Source organism: Dendrobates tinctorius, unplaced genomic scaffold, assembly GCF_039654945.1.
Source record: "Dendrobates tinctorius isolate UK_male_01 unplaced genomic scaffold, ASM3965494v1 ptg000322l, whole genome shotgun sequence".
Lineage (NCBI taxonomy): Eukaryota > Metazoa > Chordata > Amphibia > Anura > Dendrobatidae > Dendrobates > Dendrobates tinctorius.
In genome coordinates, this window is record NW_027361989.1 from 2552501 (window position 1) to 2568220 (window position 15720).

At 48.6% G+C, this 15720-nt stretch overlaps 1 protein-coding gene across 1 annotated transcript in view; it reads right to left on the reverse strand.

The window, feature by feature from the left end:
* LOC141074066 (zinc finger protein 773-like) overlaps positions 1–9527 on the reverse strand; it is a 10773-nt gene extending 1246 nt beyond the window's left edge. Inside the window, exons 1-5 of the mRNA XM_073561583.1 lie at positions 9488–9527; positions 9376–9386; positions 8123–8246; positions 7942–8039; positions 7653–7743 (exon numbers count right to left, since the gene is read on the reverse strand). Of these exons, the coding sequence (XP_073417684.1) occupies positions 7653–7743; positions 7942–8039; positions 8123–8246; positions 9376–9386; positions 9488–9527 (364 nt within the window). The remainder of the gene's footprint in view (positions 1–7652; positions 7744–7941; positions 8040–8122; positions 8247–9375; positions 9387–9487) is intronic.
* Positions 9528–15720: the final 6193 nt, after the last annotated feature.

The following is a 15720-nucleotide window of genomic DNA, read 5'->3' on the forward strand; positions in this document are numbered from 1 at the left end:
TTTTCATTATTTACCAAGACAATGACAGTTCACAGTCTAATAGAAAACCTTGTTGGATGAACCAGTAGTGTGCGGTGTTCAACTGTTTGTTCATTCTGCCTCCCAAATATCGAATAAAAAGAAACCAATCAATGTTATGTAGGCGAAAATAATACCAATTCTCATCTCACAAAAAACAAGTCCCCACTCAGGTCCATCATCTGTCATTGGAAAAACAGAGGTTCCCGCACTATTAGTGGCTCAAAGGCTGCTGAAAAGCAACAAGGTTTCCATAAACCAATAAAGCAAAATCCGCTCTCACTTCGGAGTCTTGCAGTGTGCGCAAACAACATTTAGGGTCCCTGTATTTAGCAATACTATAGTGAGAAAAATCCACTTAATTTATGGTGTGTGTCTCCTGGAGCACAATCTGGGCACTATGTGCTGGGTAATAAAATGGCAGATGTGCAATTTTCACTCTTCAACATCCACTGCGTGTTATTTTCCAGAAAGTGGCTGTGGAGTCAAAATATTCACTCCTCCTATAGATTATAACCCTCAGTGAATTAATTTATGAAATGGAATCACTTTATGGGGATTTCTACTATTCTGGTTTTCTGTCATTTAGTTATATTAGGGCATCTGCATATGGTGTGTCCAATCTCATCTGGGATCTGTTCCTGCTGTCCAGCTGGAGTAATCTGCTCCCTACTTCAGCCAACTGGAAAGTACCACACCCTACTAAAGCGCAAAGCACATGGCCGGAATCTGCCAGATACAGCGCTGTTCTCCTCTGGTTCAGTCCTCTGTACAGGGTTCCCCTGTATTTTCTATAATCAGTCTGGCAAAACTCACAACTGGGGGCTGCAAGCCTCAGCTGTCAGCTTCAGTAAGGCTGGTTATCAAGAATAGAGGGGTCCCAACACTGTTTTTTAATTATTTAAATAAATAATTTAAAAAAAAACAGTATGGGGTCCCCTCCATTTTTGACAACCAGCATTGCTAAAGCTGACAACTGGGGGCTGGTATTCTCAGGCTTGTAAGGGGCCATGGATATTGCCCCTCCCAGGATAAAAAAGCAGCTTGCAGCTTCCCAGAAAAGGCACATCTATGAGATGCGCCAATTCTGGCATTTTCCCGGCTCTTCCCACTTGCCCTGTAGTGATGGCAAGTGGGGTTCATATTTATGGGGTTGATGTCACCCTTGTATTGTCAGGTGACATCAAGCCCACAGCTTAGTAATGGAGAGGTGTCTATAAGACACCTATCCATTACTAATCCTATAGTTATATGGTAAATAAAGACAGCCAGAATAAAGTCTTTTATTAGAAATAAAACAAAACGCAGTTTTCGTTTTTTATTTAAAAATAACACAGAGAATTCTCACGATGATCTGCTGTGACGTCACTTAGCTTGAACTGTGGTGACCTCATCACTGACTTTTTCCCACGGTCCTGAGGTCACTGCAGTTCAGCCTGGCTGGAAACCTTGATGATGTCACTGCTGGTCAATGATGCTGCGCTTGCAGCAGCTCATTCACCAGTGGTTCTCAGCCTGGACGGTCGCATCTTGGCACCATCCAGGATGAAAACTAATTATTCCCCAGACCTGGATTATAGTGTGGGATAGAGCGACAGACAGGTATAGTATATTGTTGTTTTTTATTTTTATTACAGGAGAACGAGGTCTTCGGTGGAAATAGGCGTTAGGTGAGTATAACTGTGTTTGCTATTTTTAAATAAAAAAGGAAAACTGTTTTGTTTTATTTCTAATAAAAGACTTTATTCTGGCTGTGTCTTTATTTACTACTAACTGAAGAGCCCGGCGTTGCCTGGGCATAGTAACCAACTGTGGTTAGTTATCACAAATTATAATGATTATATTGCACATAAAAACATTTCACATCATATTCAACACTACAGATTTGCAACACAAATTAACTAAACGATTACCCAAGTATTGATAGTATTTTATTTTCAACTCATTCAAGAGCCTTTTGATAAACAACATGTGTATCTGTGTATCTAATCCTATCCTGTGTGATACTGTCTACTGAGCCGTGTATCTAACCCTATCCTGTGTGATACTGTCTGCTGAGCCGTGTATCTAATCCTATCCTGTGTGATAATGTCTGCTGAGCTGTGTACCTAATCCTCTCCTGTGTGATGCTTTCTGCTGAGCTGTGTATCTAATCCTATCCTGTGTGATACTGACTGCTGAGCTATTTATCTAATCCTATCCCGTGTGATACTGACTGCTGAGCTGTGTATCTAATCCTCTCCTGTGTGATAATGTCTGCTGAGCTGTGTCCCTAATCCGCTCCTGTGTGATACTTTCTGCTCAGCTGTGTATCTAATCCTATCCTGTGTGATACCGTCTGCTGAGCCGTGTATCTAACCCTATTCTGTGTGATACTGTGTGCTGAGCTGCGTATCTAATCCTATCCTGTGTGATACTGACTGCTGAGCCATGTGTCTAATCCTCTCCTGTGTGATACTGACTGCTGAGCTGTGTATCTAATCCTATCCTCTGTGATACTGACGGCTGAGCTGTGTATCTAATCCTATCCTGTGTGATACTGACTGCTGAGCCATGTGTCTAATCCTCTCCTGTGTGATACTGACTGCTGAGCTGTGTATCTAATCCTATCCTGTGTTTCACTGTCTGCTGAGCCATGTATCTATTCCTATCCTGTGTGATACTGACTGCTGAGCTGTGCATCTACTCCTATCCTCTGTGATACTGACTGCTGAGCTGTGTATCTAATCCTATCCTGTGTGATACTGACTCCTGAGCCATGTGTCTAATCCTATCCTGTGTGATACTGACTGCTGAGCTGTGTATCTAATCCTATCCTGTGTGATACTGACTGCTGAGCCGAGTATCTAGTCCTATCCTGTGTGATACTGGACTCCCACTGCAGTCTGTGTCAGAGGGAGGTCTGTGTTGGCACGGTAATAAATTGTGTTTTTTCCAGCTTTACAGAAGGACGATAACACCATAGAAATGATAAGAATAATAGGCAAAATTGTTTGGTGAATTGGAATGCGCGGGGTTAAAATTTCGCCTCACAACATAGCCTATGACGCTCTCGGGATCCAGACGTGTGACTGTGCAAAATTTTGTGGCTGTAGCTGCGACGGTACAGATGCCAATCCCAGACATACACACACACACACACACACACACACATTCAGCTTTATATATTAGATGTAACTATGGGGTTGGTAATGTATAGACACCTTTCCATTACTAAGTCGTGGGCTTGATGTCACCTGACAATACAAAGGTGACATCAACCCCACAAATATGAACCCCACTTGTCACCACTAAAGGGCCAATGGGAAAAGCTGGGCAAAGTGTCGGAATTGGCGCATCTAATAGATGTGCCTTGTTTGGGCTGGTTAATGTTTAATCTTTATTTGTAGTTTTTAGTAAATGAGATTCTCATGCTTTGGGGTGGGATTGTGGGAGTGGATGTGGGTTGGGCTGTGGGCGGGGCCTTATGTGGTGCTATGCGTACATATTCATCTGTATTGGCTTATGACACTGATCCTTCAGTGACCTGCCCCCTATTTTACATAAAAAATTACATCCAGAAAAATGTCACCGGCGATGGTGGCACCTGCGCAGTAAAAACTATAAGAGATAGATGATACTGGACAGGCGCCGCTGGTGTCCCTTGTAAATTTATTTTTCCAAGCGTCACAATAGCCACAATATTATAGGCATTGTCAACAATAATATCAACACTACAACACTATTATATGCATTATGTAATAATGGGGGGCAGGTCAGTGAGGGATCCACAACCTGTCATAAGTCAATACAGATGAATATGTAATCAGAGCACCTCATAAAGCCCCGCCCACAGCCCCGCCCAAAAAGCACGAGAATCTCATTAACTGAAAACTACAAATACAGATTAAACAACAACCACAAGACGGATTTCATCACCAGGTATCATTGTAATCAGTACAACGGTGCCAACCTGACAGTGACTGTAGGTTACTGAGCACAATCTGGCTGACAGGTTCCCTTTAAGACATCTCAGACATTTGGAAGAGGCAATGGAGAGCTTTTTTTCAGGACTATCAGGGAGTTACAGACTCACATTAGGCAGGAAGGCCGATCCCACCACAATTAAACCATCATACAGAATGAACAGGTTAAAAAAAGACATAGAATAAAAATATGTTACATCCCCAACAACAACAACGTATGTACGAGGGGAGAACACTAAACTGGAGCTGCACTCATTTATGGTGGACCATTGGAGCCACTATGAGTCCTGACCAGAAGAGTAGAGAAAGTATTAGCGCCCCCATTTCAGGAGCGATTGTGCAGTAATCTGAAAGCAATGTGATTTATGATGTGGAGAGAATCTATGAAACCAGGGCTGGAGCCAACACATCTCCTGCAGGCGGGAATAAATGTATATTACAGCCATCGGCCACGCACAGCTTAGAGATCTATCATGGCACAGGTGGAATGTTTGTCCTGTAGTTTATTACAATCCTCCTTGAAATTACCGTATTTTTGGACTATAAGACGCACCTAAGTTTTAGAGGAAATTAGGGGAAAAAATTGAAGCAAAAAATGTTCTCAATTCTGTACTTAATATCCCCTATCCTGGTATATATGGTCCCCTCATCCCCATTCTGATACACATGGCCCCCTCATCCCTACCCTGGTATGCATGGCCCCCTCATCCCTGTCCTGGTATGCATGGCCCCCTCATCCCTGTCCTGGTATGCATGGCCTCCTCATCCCTGTCCTGGTATGCATGGCCCCCTCATCCCTGTCCTGGTATGCATGGCCCCCTCATCCCTGTCCTGGTATGCATGGCCCCCTCATTTCCATCCTGGTATGCATGGTCCCATCCTTATCCTGGTGTCACGATCCATTTTTCAGGTCATCGGGGGTTAATATTAGTTTTTGCAGCTGGTGTTACTGCATGTTTAGTTGGTCTTCTGCTGAGTTTTTCCCCCTGGTGGCCGCTGGTGTTACTGCATTGTGATTAATTACCTATGCAGGCGGAAACCACTCCCGCCGTTCTACATAAGCTCACCAGGTGCACCAACTAACTGTTGGTGATATTGTTTCTCTTTGGAGACCAACCAAGCTGGAGTTCAGGAGCTGACAGAGTCCTGTGGATCTTCAGTTGTCTGCTGTTTTCAGGTGGCTAACTCTGCTGTCCTGGAGCATTGCAGGAGAGGGACAGGTCGGAGACTTGGGCCTCACTACCATTAAGTGTACCCCCAAGTTAAGGAAAGTCAGAGCACCCCCTTAGTCTTAGGGGCAGTTCAGAGGCAATGGTTCCATATCCCCTGTTTTCCCCTTACTGCCCCGTGACACCTGGTATGAAGGGACACAATCTTGTCCTGGTATGCATGACCCCATCATCCCTATCCTGGTATGAATGGCCCCATCCATATTCTGGTGTGCATGGCCCCATCCTTATTCTGGTGTGCATGGCCCCATCCTTATCTTGGTATGCAGGGCCCCCATCTCGTCCTAGTATGCATGGTCCCATATCTCATCCTAGTATGCATTGCACCTCATCCCTATCCTGGTATGCATGGCCCCATCTCGTCCTGGTATGCACAGACCTCATCTCGTCCTGGTATGCAGTGCAGGGCCCAATCTCGTCCTGGTATGCAGGGCCCCATCTCATCCTGGTATGCAGGGCGCCATCTCGTCCTGGTATGCAGGGCCCCATCTCATCCTGGTATGCAGGGCCCCATCTCGTCCTGGTATGCAGGGCCCCATCTCGTCCTGGTATGCAAGGCCCCATCTCGTCTTGGTATGCAGGGCCCCATCTTGACCTGGTATGCAGGACCCCATCCTTATAAGTGTCCCCCACCCACATTCCTATCCTGATATGTGTGGCCCCATCAGAAAACATTACAAAAAAAAAACCATTACACTTTCCTACCCGGCGCTCCCTTGCAGCGTCCTGCTCTGGTGCCAGCAACTGCATTATGCTTGTAAGCAGCGCTGAGAACAGTGAGTATTCATGAATATTCATGTCTCTTAAGTAGCGGCACACGTGACCACAGGTAGCAGCAGGAAGCCGGTGGCTGACACTGCGTGCTACTGAAGAGCAATGAATACTCACTGCCCTTTGCATGCACAGTCCTGGCAGCTGTGCTCTGCTTGTGAGCAGCACGTGACGTCCCTGTCATGTGCTGCTTACAAGCATATAGCAGTTGCTGACACCGGAGCAGGACGCTGCGAGGGAGCGCGAGGTAAGTAAGTGTAATGATTTGTTTTTTAATGTTTTCTGATGGGGCCATGCATACAAGGATTTGGATGGGGATGGGGGTGTGGGCCAATTATAAGGATGGGGCTATGCATACCAGGACCGGGGTTGGAGGCTAATCATATCAAGATACTATTATTAAAGAGAAATGAATATTCATTGTCCTCAAAGCCCATGGGCGTGGAATGCAGTGAATATTCATTTCTCTTAAGTAGCGGCACACATGACCGCCGGTAGCAGCAGGAAGCCGGTGGCTGACACTGCGCGCTACTGAAGAGCAATGAATACTCACTGCCCCTTGCATGCACAGTCCTGGCAGCTGTGCTCTGCTTGTGAGCAGTGCATGTCGTCCCTGCCATGTGCTGCTTACAAGCATATAGCAGTTTATGGCACCGGAGCAGGACGCTGCGAGGGAGTGCGGGGTAAGTAAGTGTGATGGTTTGTTTTTTAATGTTTTCTGATGGGGCCATGCATACCAGGATGGAGATGGTGGTGTGGGCCAAATATAAGGATGGGGCCATGCATACCAGGACTGGGGTTGGGGGCTAATCATATCAAGATACTATTATTAAAGAGAAAAGAATATTCATTGCCCTCAAAGCCCATGGGAGTGGAATGCAGTGAATATTCATTTCTCTTTAGCAGCGGGAACAGGAGTTAGCCGCAGTCACCGGCTCCAGCCTCGTGTGACCCGCTGCTCCGCCGATGCCGTTCCCCCACCTCCCCACCACAGCCAGAGCCGGTACATCCGGACTATAAGGCGCACCCCCCATTTTCCTCCACATTTTTGAAAGAAAAAAGTGTGTCTTATAGTTTGAAAAATATAGTAGTGTTAATACAAATTGAAAAGTCAGGATAAAGGGAAACTCTGCTGTCATTGTACAGAAATTCACACTTGGCCTCACTGCACATTTACTGTTGTCGATCATAAAAGGGAAGTTTGGCCAGAAAGACTGGACCTGGTCTTGTAGGGACCATGAGACATTCAGCAGCACAGAAGGGAGAGAAGATTCATCCGATAAGATCTCAGGGATCTAGGAAGCCAACAGCATCATTACCCTCCGCTTTCTCTTACAGGCCCAGCATAAGATTTTTCTTCAAGTGATTTTCTATCTTGTCAGCACATTCTACGTACGATGTCATTTGGCTTTATAGTTAATCTGGGCAGGTAACGGTCAGCGTCTCCTAATCCCAGGGGGTAGGTGGATCCTCCAGGTTGTAAGTTCTATAGAAAAGGGCTTTCAATGCCCAAAGTCATGTGAACAGTTTTGGGTGGAGGAGAATGTTGTGGTCTAGAGGCAAAATGGTGAACATGGTAATACGGACGGACTACACCACCCATAAAGCAGCCACAGCCGGTGACTGAGAAGAATCTGTGACTTCTCTGCATTCAGTGGTTACTACTCACCTGGGTAGTCATATGTGGGAATCTCCTCTTTACACCGCTCATCACCCCTCACATATGTCTCTGTTGTATTAATATGGGTCAGATCTTCACCCTGAAACAAATATTGTAAAAGTCACTGACAGATGGAGAAGTCCCATCTATGATCAGCTCTAATCCTGCCATCTCCACCGTTCTCATTACACAAGTATAAAACATATAATACTGGTGGATAAAACAAGACTGAGCACAAGACCTTCACAGCCGCCTACACATCATAGGGGAGATCTCCTGACACCTTCTCTCCATCTACCTGATGATCCTGAGGAACACTGGGATCTTCTTGTTTCCAGTCCTGTGGAAGAAGAGGACGGGGCCATCTCTCTGGTGTTGTCCTCTTACTGGATAGATCTGGAGGAAACACATACAGGGACTGAATTCATTCTCTACATACAGATAATTATAGGCCGTGTGTATTTAGTCCTGTCTATTACCTGGTGATGTGAGGGGCTGGGGAACCTCCATTATGACGTTCTTGTACAGATATCTGTGTCCTTCTAAATACTCCCACTCCTCCATGGAGAAATAGACAGCGACATCCTGACACCTTATAGGAACCTGACACATACAATGATACCGTCATCCCCCCGATCCCTTCATAGTGTTACTGTATAATGTCCCAGCATTCCCAGCAGTGTCACCTCTCCAGTCAGCAGCTCAGTTATCTTGTAGGTGAGGTCTAGGATCTTCTGGTCATTGATGTCCTCATGGATCAGGGGGAGAGGTGGAGGCCCCGTGATTGGGCTCAGGGGTCTTCCAGATCCCTCAGACACAGGGTCCTGACAGTGATCACTAGAGGTCTTCTTCACCACTGTGTAATCCTGGTTATGGAGAGACACATTAATAAATCTCACTCCAGACATTTCCAGAGTCCTCACCTCTCCAGTTCTGTCCATTACTCCCATAGATAAGAATGATGTAATGTGACGTCATCAGAATCTCTCACCTCTCCAGTGAGACGGAAGAGGATCTCTAGGGTGAGGTGTAATATCCTCTCCGCCATCTTGTCTCTGTCCATATCCATCCTTGATGGGTAAATCAGGAAAATTCTCTTCTGTAGAAGATCTTCACTGAGAGGATCCGATATTGTAGAGACCTGAATGAGAAGAAGATGATCCGATGTAACATCATAAGAATCCTGTGTAATAATACAATTACTGGAGATAATAAGGGAAACATATGAGGAGATTTATTATCTTACAGGGTTTAGTTTTCTTCCCTGACATCTACTAATAAAACCTATATATTTAGGCCACAGACAACAAGCAGTTTCCTCCTCGGAGTCGGCAGCTGAACACGTTCCTCATAGACTCATCTTCCATAACGCTAATTCTCGTCTCATTACCGACACTGGAATCGGCATTAGCAATACTGCAGGAGATATTCATTACACGCGACATGAGAAATAACTCCTTCATGATGAGGACGACATCTTCATCTTCTACTGCGGCTTTAGAAACAGATTTGGCCAGAGTCGGTCACTGCCTCCATCCCCACCGGCCGTCTATATGAAGGTTTCCCGTCTTCCCCGCACTGGAATCTTCTCTCACGTTAGATCTCAGCTCTGAGTCACACACAGAAGTTTGAGGCTTTTAGAAAAGATTTTTTGTTTCCACAAACACAACGGACAGAAATGATCTGATCCCAAAGTCTCCATGTACAGTGATTTATGGGGATTATTTCTGGCCTTAGGCTTTCCTAATTAGCAAACGACATAATTCCTTATGGAAACATATTATATAGACAAAGAGGATGTCCCCAGAAGTTCCATAGGATTCGGGAAAGGTGGTGTAACTCACCCTTGTCACACTTGGCTCCTAATGCCATGGTCTCCTCCATCTCGGATACAATCCCTGATGTATATCCCTTCCAGAGTATGAAAGTGATGATATGTGTGGGCTTGAGAATATGTGTCTATTATAACCTGACCTGGTACGAGCTCATAACTCTGATAACGGACCTGTTGGTGAGGAGGAGCAATGCTTTATAGAGCACATTATGGTGAATGCTGTGTCTCATTCGTTTTGTTTATTATTGAAAGTGTGATATTATATCTCTGTCACTGTGGATGGAGATTATACGGATTATTCTGATCTTACGCTGCATTGTCATATGTTTGTCATCTTATTTTGTGGAATCTTTCAATAAAAAGAGTTTAAAAAAATAAATAATCCGTCACTATATGGAAAACAGAGTCACTGCACAATGTCAGTTATGTCTCGTCCTTAACGATTTTATTGTACCCCATTATCCTATACACTGTGGAGTAGATAGAAATCATAGGTCTGACAGCAATAGCTGGAATTGGAGCCCTCAACTTAAAAGGAAAAAATATATATAATATACACACACACTCACAGGGTCGGACTGGCCTGGCGGGGTATCGGGGAAATCCCCGGTGGACCCTTGGCTGTGGGAAGAAAAGGAGGAGAAGAAGAAGAGAAGAAGAGAGAAAGAAAAAAAGTCTGCAGTTTTTAGGGGTGCGGGCCTTTTAAAAGCGCAGGCAGAGTATGTGCAGGGGTGAGCGCATGCAGGGGTCATTACCTGAACCGCTGCGGCGCATGTCCCAATCAATACTGAAGAGTGTGCGCTTGCCGTCACTGGCATATGACATCACCGTTACATGCCACAAGCGATGTGCGCACACATTCACTGCCGGCCTCTGCTATGTCGGAGGCCATTTTACTAAGTGCACTGCGGACCTGCAGAGGAGGACGCAACACGGCGCTGGAAGCGCAGGAAGGTAAGAGAAATCTTTTTTTTGTCCTCTCTCTCTGTACATGAAGCCAGGACAAGGAGCCAGGATGGATACACATGGGGGCCAGGATGGATACACATGGGGGGGCCAGGATGGAGACACATGGGGGCCAGGATGGGTATACATGGGGGGCCAGGATGGATACACATGAGGGGCCCGGATGGATACACATGGGGGGGCCAGGATGGATACACATGGGGGGGGCAGGATGGAGACACATGGGGGGCAGGATGGAGACACATGGGGGGGCCAGGATGGATACACATTGGGGGCCAGGATGGATACACATGGGGGGGCCAGGATGGATACACATGGGGGGGCCAGGATGGATACACATAGGGGGCCAGGATGGAGACACATGGGGGCCAGGATGGAGACACATGGGGGGGCCAGGATGGATACACATGAGGGGCCAGGATGGATACACATGAGGGGCCAGGATGGATACACATGAGGGGCCAGGATGGATACACATGGGGGGCAGGATGGAGACACATGAGGGGGCCAGGATGGATACACATGGGGGGGCAGGATGGAGACACATGGGGGCCAGGATGGAGACACATGGGGGGCCAGGATGGATACACATAAGGGGCCAGGATGGATACACATGAGGGGCCAGGATGGATACACATGGGGGGGCAGGATGGAGACACATGGGGGGGCCAGGATGGATACACATGGGGGGCAGGATGGAGACACATGGGGGCCAGGATGGAAACACATGGAGGGGCCAGGATGGATACACATGGGGGGGCCAGGATGGAGACACATGGGGGGGCCAGGATGGATACACATGGGGGGGCCAGGATGGATACACATGGGGGGCCAGGATGGATACACATGGGGGGGCAGGATGGAGACACATGGGGGCCAGGATGGACACATGAGGGGCCGGATGGATACACATGGGGGGCCGGATGGATACACATGGGGGGCCAGGATGGATACACATGGGGGGCCAGGATGGATACACATGGGGGGGCCAGGATGGATACACATGAGGGGCCAGGATGGATACACATGGGGGGGCCAGGATGGATACACATGGGGGGGCAGGATGGAGACACATGGGGGCCAGGATGGATACACATGAGGGGCCAGGATGGATACACATGGGGGGCCAGGATGGATACACATGAGCGGCCAGGATGGATACACATGAGGGGCCAGGATGGATACACATGGGGAGCCAGGATGGATACACATGGGGGGCAGGATGGATACACATGGGGGGACCAGGATGGGTACACATGGGGGGGCCAGGATGGATACACATGGGGGGCCAGGATGGATACACATGAGGGGCCAGGATGGATACACATGGGGGGGCAGGATGGAGACACATGGGGGCCAGGATGGATACACATGAGGGGCCAGGATGGATACACATGGGGGGGCCAGGATGGATACACATGAGCGGCCAGGATAGATACACATGAGGGGCCAGGATGGATACACATGGGGAGCCAGGATGGATACACATGGGGGGGCCAGGATGGATACACATGGGGGGACCAGGATGGGTACACATGGGGGGGCCAGGATGGATACACATGGGGGGCCAGGATGGATACACATGGGGGGGCCAGGATGGATACACATGGGGGGGCCAGGATGGATACGCATAGGGGGCCAGGATGGATACACATGGGGGGCCAGGATGGATACACATGGGGGGGCCAGGATGGATACACATGGGGGGCCAGGATGGATACACATGGGGGGGCAGGATGGAGACACATGGGGGCCAGGATGGATACACATGAGGGGCCAGGATGGATACACATGGGGGGGCCAGGATGGATACACATGAGCGGCCAGGATGGATACACATGAGGGGCCAGGATGGATACACATGGGGAGCCAGGATGGATACACATGGGGGGGCCAGGATGGATACACATGGGGGGACCAGGATGGGTACACATGGGGGGGCCAGGATGGATACACATGGGGGCCAGGATGGATACACATGGGGGGGGCCAGGATGGATACACATGGGGGGGCCAGGATGGATACGCATAGGGGGCCAGGATGGATACACATGGGGGTGCCAGGATGGATAAACATGGGGGCCAGGATGGATACACATGGGGGCCAGGATGGATACACATGGGGGGCCAGGATGGAGACACATAGGGGTTAGGCTGGATGCATATGGGGGCCAGGATAGAGGCACATGGGGGACCAGGATGGAGACATATGGGGACAGGAAGGATACACATTGGGGTCCAGGATGGATATATGGGGAAGGGCAAGGATGGACATATATGGGGGCAGATTGCATATATGGGGATATGGGGGAAGAACAAAAGACCAGGAAGCATATATATATGGGGGTCCAGGTTGGACATATATGGTGGATAAGGATGGATATATGGGGGATCCAGGAAAAGGGACCAGGAAGGATATATGGTGGCCCAGGAAAGATATATAGGGGCAGGATAAGAGACATATGAGGGCCAGTATGTATAGCTGGTGGTGCAGGATGGATATCTGGGGGCCAGGCTGGACAAGGGACATAGGGGACCAGGCTGGGGCATATCATAAAATAAAGAGGGCCAGGCTGGGTGAGATTATTAAATAAAGGGGGCCAGGATGAGGGACTAAATTACTGTTTAGGGCCAGAATGAGGAACACGCTATATTAGTGCAATCATATAATCCCTTTAAAAACATGAAACTTTAATAAATTGAGGTAAAAAACACCCCCTAGTGCAATAACACAATTAACAAACTATACAATAATAACCTATGATAGCCCTACGCTAGCCTGCTATCCCTTCCTGACAGTGGAGGTTGGCACCCTAAAAGATACGATTTGGCACCCCCACTCCGCGGCGGCTCTCCCAGACTCACCCTAAATGATCCTTATAAACTACAGGTGGGAAAACAATAAGCAAATAAAAGAGATGAAAAAGATACTGCTTAATAAAATACACAGGCTGTTAATGTACAATATATAAAAGACAGGCTGTTACCGTATTTTTCGTTTTATAAGACGCTCCGGATTATAGGACGCACCACAAATTTTGAGGAGAAAAATAGGAAAATACGTTTTTTTAATAAAATGGTGGTGCCTCTTATAATCCAGGTGTCTTATTGCTTACCGTGGGTGGTGGCTGCGGTGAAGTGGGGTCCCAGGGTCGCTGCTGGAGGAGGCAGGAGTGGGGTGATACTGCAGACCGCAGGAAGGGATGAGCGGGTGCTCCGATGTGCAGTGCGCTGCCAGGGGGGCTCATGCTGCTACCAGGGGGGCTCGTGCTGCTACCAGGGGGCTCACACTGCTGCCAGGGGGGCTCATGCTGCTACCAGGGGGGCTCACGCTGCTGCCAGGGGGGGCTCATGCTGCTACCAGGGGGGGCTCATGCTGCTATCAGGGGGGCTCATGCTGCTACCAGGGGGGCTCATGCTGCTGCCAGGGGGGCTCGTGCTGCTACCAGGGTGGGCTTGTGCTGCTGCCAGGGGGGCTGTACTGCTGCCAGGGGGGGCTCATGCTGCTACCAGGGGGACTCATGCTGCTACCAAGGGGGCTTGCGCTGCTGCCAGGGGGGTCTGTGCAGCAGCCCGGGGCTATGCCCACATTTACCGGGTGTCCGTAGGCGCTGTGGGTGTCTCCGGGTGCCCAGCCGTGTCTCCACGTGCCCAGCGGTGTCTCCGATTCCAATCCCGGGGCTCTGGCGACATTTTGCGAGAGGCCAGAGCCCCGGGGCTCCCTCTCGGTTCCCTGTTTTGGGCTCCGGCAATATGGCGGCCGCCGCCGGGGACAGCGCATGCGCTGATGATGATCTCGGGACTGAGATCTCGAGAGATGAGATTTCAGAGAGATCTGTCCCAAGATCATCATCAGCGCATGCACCACCCCAGGCGGCAGCCGCCATATTGCCAGAGCCCAAAACAGAGGGAACCGAGAGGGAGCCCCGGGGCTCTGGCCTGTCGCAAAATGTCACCAGAGCCCCGGGATTGGAACCGGAGACACCGCTGGGCACGTGGAGACACGGCTGGACACCCGGAGACACCCACAGTGCCGACGGACAGCCGGACACCCATGCGGCCTACACCTTGTAATGTATATCCTCTTTGTAAGACGCACCCTCATTTTCCCCCCAAGTTTGGGGGAAAAAAAGTGCATCTTACAAAGCGGAAAATACGGTACATGTAAACATAGAGTAACGTCTTGTATAACCAGTAGATAGTAGCACATCTTGTCTTTTTGGGTATTAATAGACCACAGAAAATATAGATTCCATAAGCTACCAGTAGATAGTGGCAATCTTGTCTTTTTGGGTATTAATAGACTACAGAAAACATAGATTCCATATGCATTATCAGATAAAGCCAAAAAAAGAAAAAATCTCTCTGCAGTAAAATCAGACAAGCACAGACAAGAGGTAAAAAATAGCGTGGTTCAATAAAGGAACACCAGAATTATATCCATATTGGTTCCGATAGAAGGCAATGGATGATATCAATTGCCAGAAAAAAAATCAAAGAAACAGCTGGGGGTTAACCCAAACTTAGCTTCCAGCCTCGATGCGTTTCCCCGTTCACGGTTCATCAGGAGGCACAATAAGGAACTGTAATGATCCCAGTCGTCAGGGGTTAATGTCTGGAGCCCAGTGCAGGCTTTGACCTGCATGCCTGGGGTTAATTATTGTGGCCTCTGTTTGATTCAGAGAGAGTTTCTTCTACCCCTGAGAAACTCCAATCCCCGTCAGTTATACTTTTGCCTTTGGCCGAGTGTGTTGACCCCTGTGTGCCTGTTCGTTGTCTTATAGCTTGCTTATATGGTTCTGACCCGGTTCTGTCCCCGTTGTGAGTTTGCCTGTTGATTCTGTACTGCGCTACCCTCTCTGTGTATGACTCATTGCCTGTGACCTGACTATTCTCTGCTCGCCCCTCTTGTACTTTGCAGCTATCTCCGTGTATGACTTATTGGCTACGTCTTGACTATCCGTTCTGTCTAATCCTCTGGTATTGTCGTGCTATCTCGTGCTTTGACCCCGGCTTGATCTGTTATCGCCCCTGTCTATGCCCCTTGGTAACTTTGTCCCGTAGTTACCCTGCTATGAGTTTTCCTGCAGCTCCTAGCTCTCTGAGGTTTAGGCCATGCCCCCAGCAGTCACGTGCTTCAGGTCCTGCTGTTCTGAAGTACGCACCTTCTCTGCTGCTGCCGGCTCCACAGGTATCTCTGAGCACAGTTTGCTTTACTCAGGACACGCGCACTGGCTCAGTGAGCAAGTTCAGTGCGGTGTTCCTGACAGGAACCAGC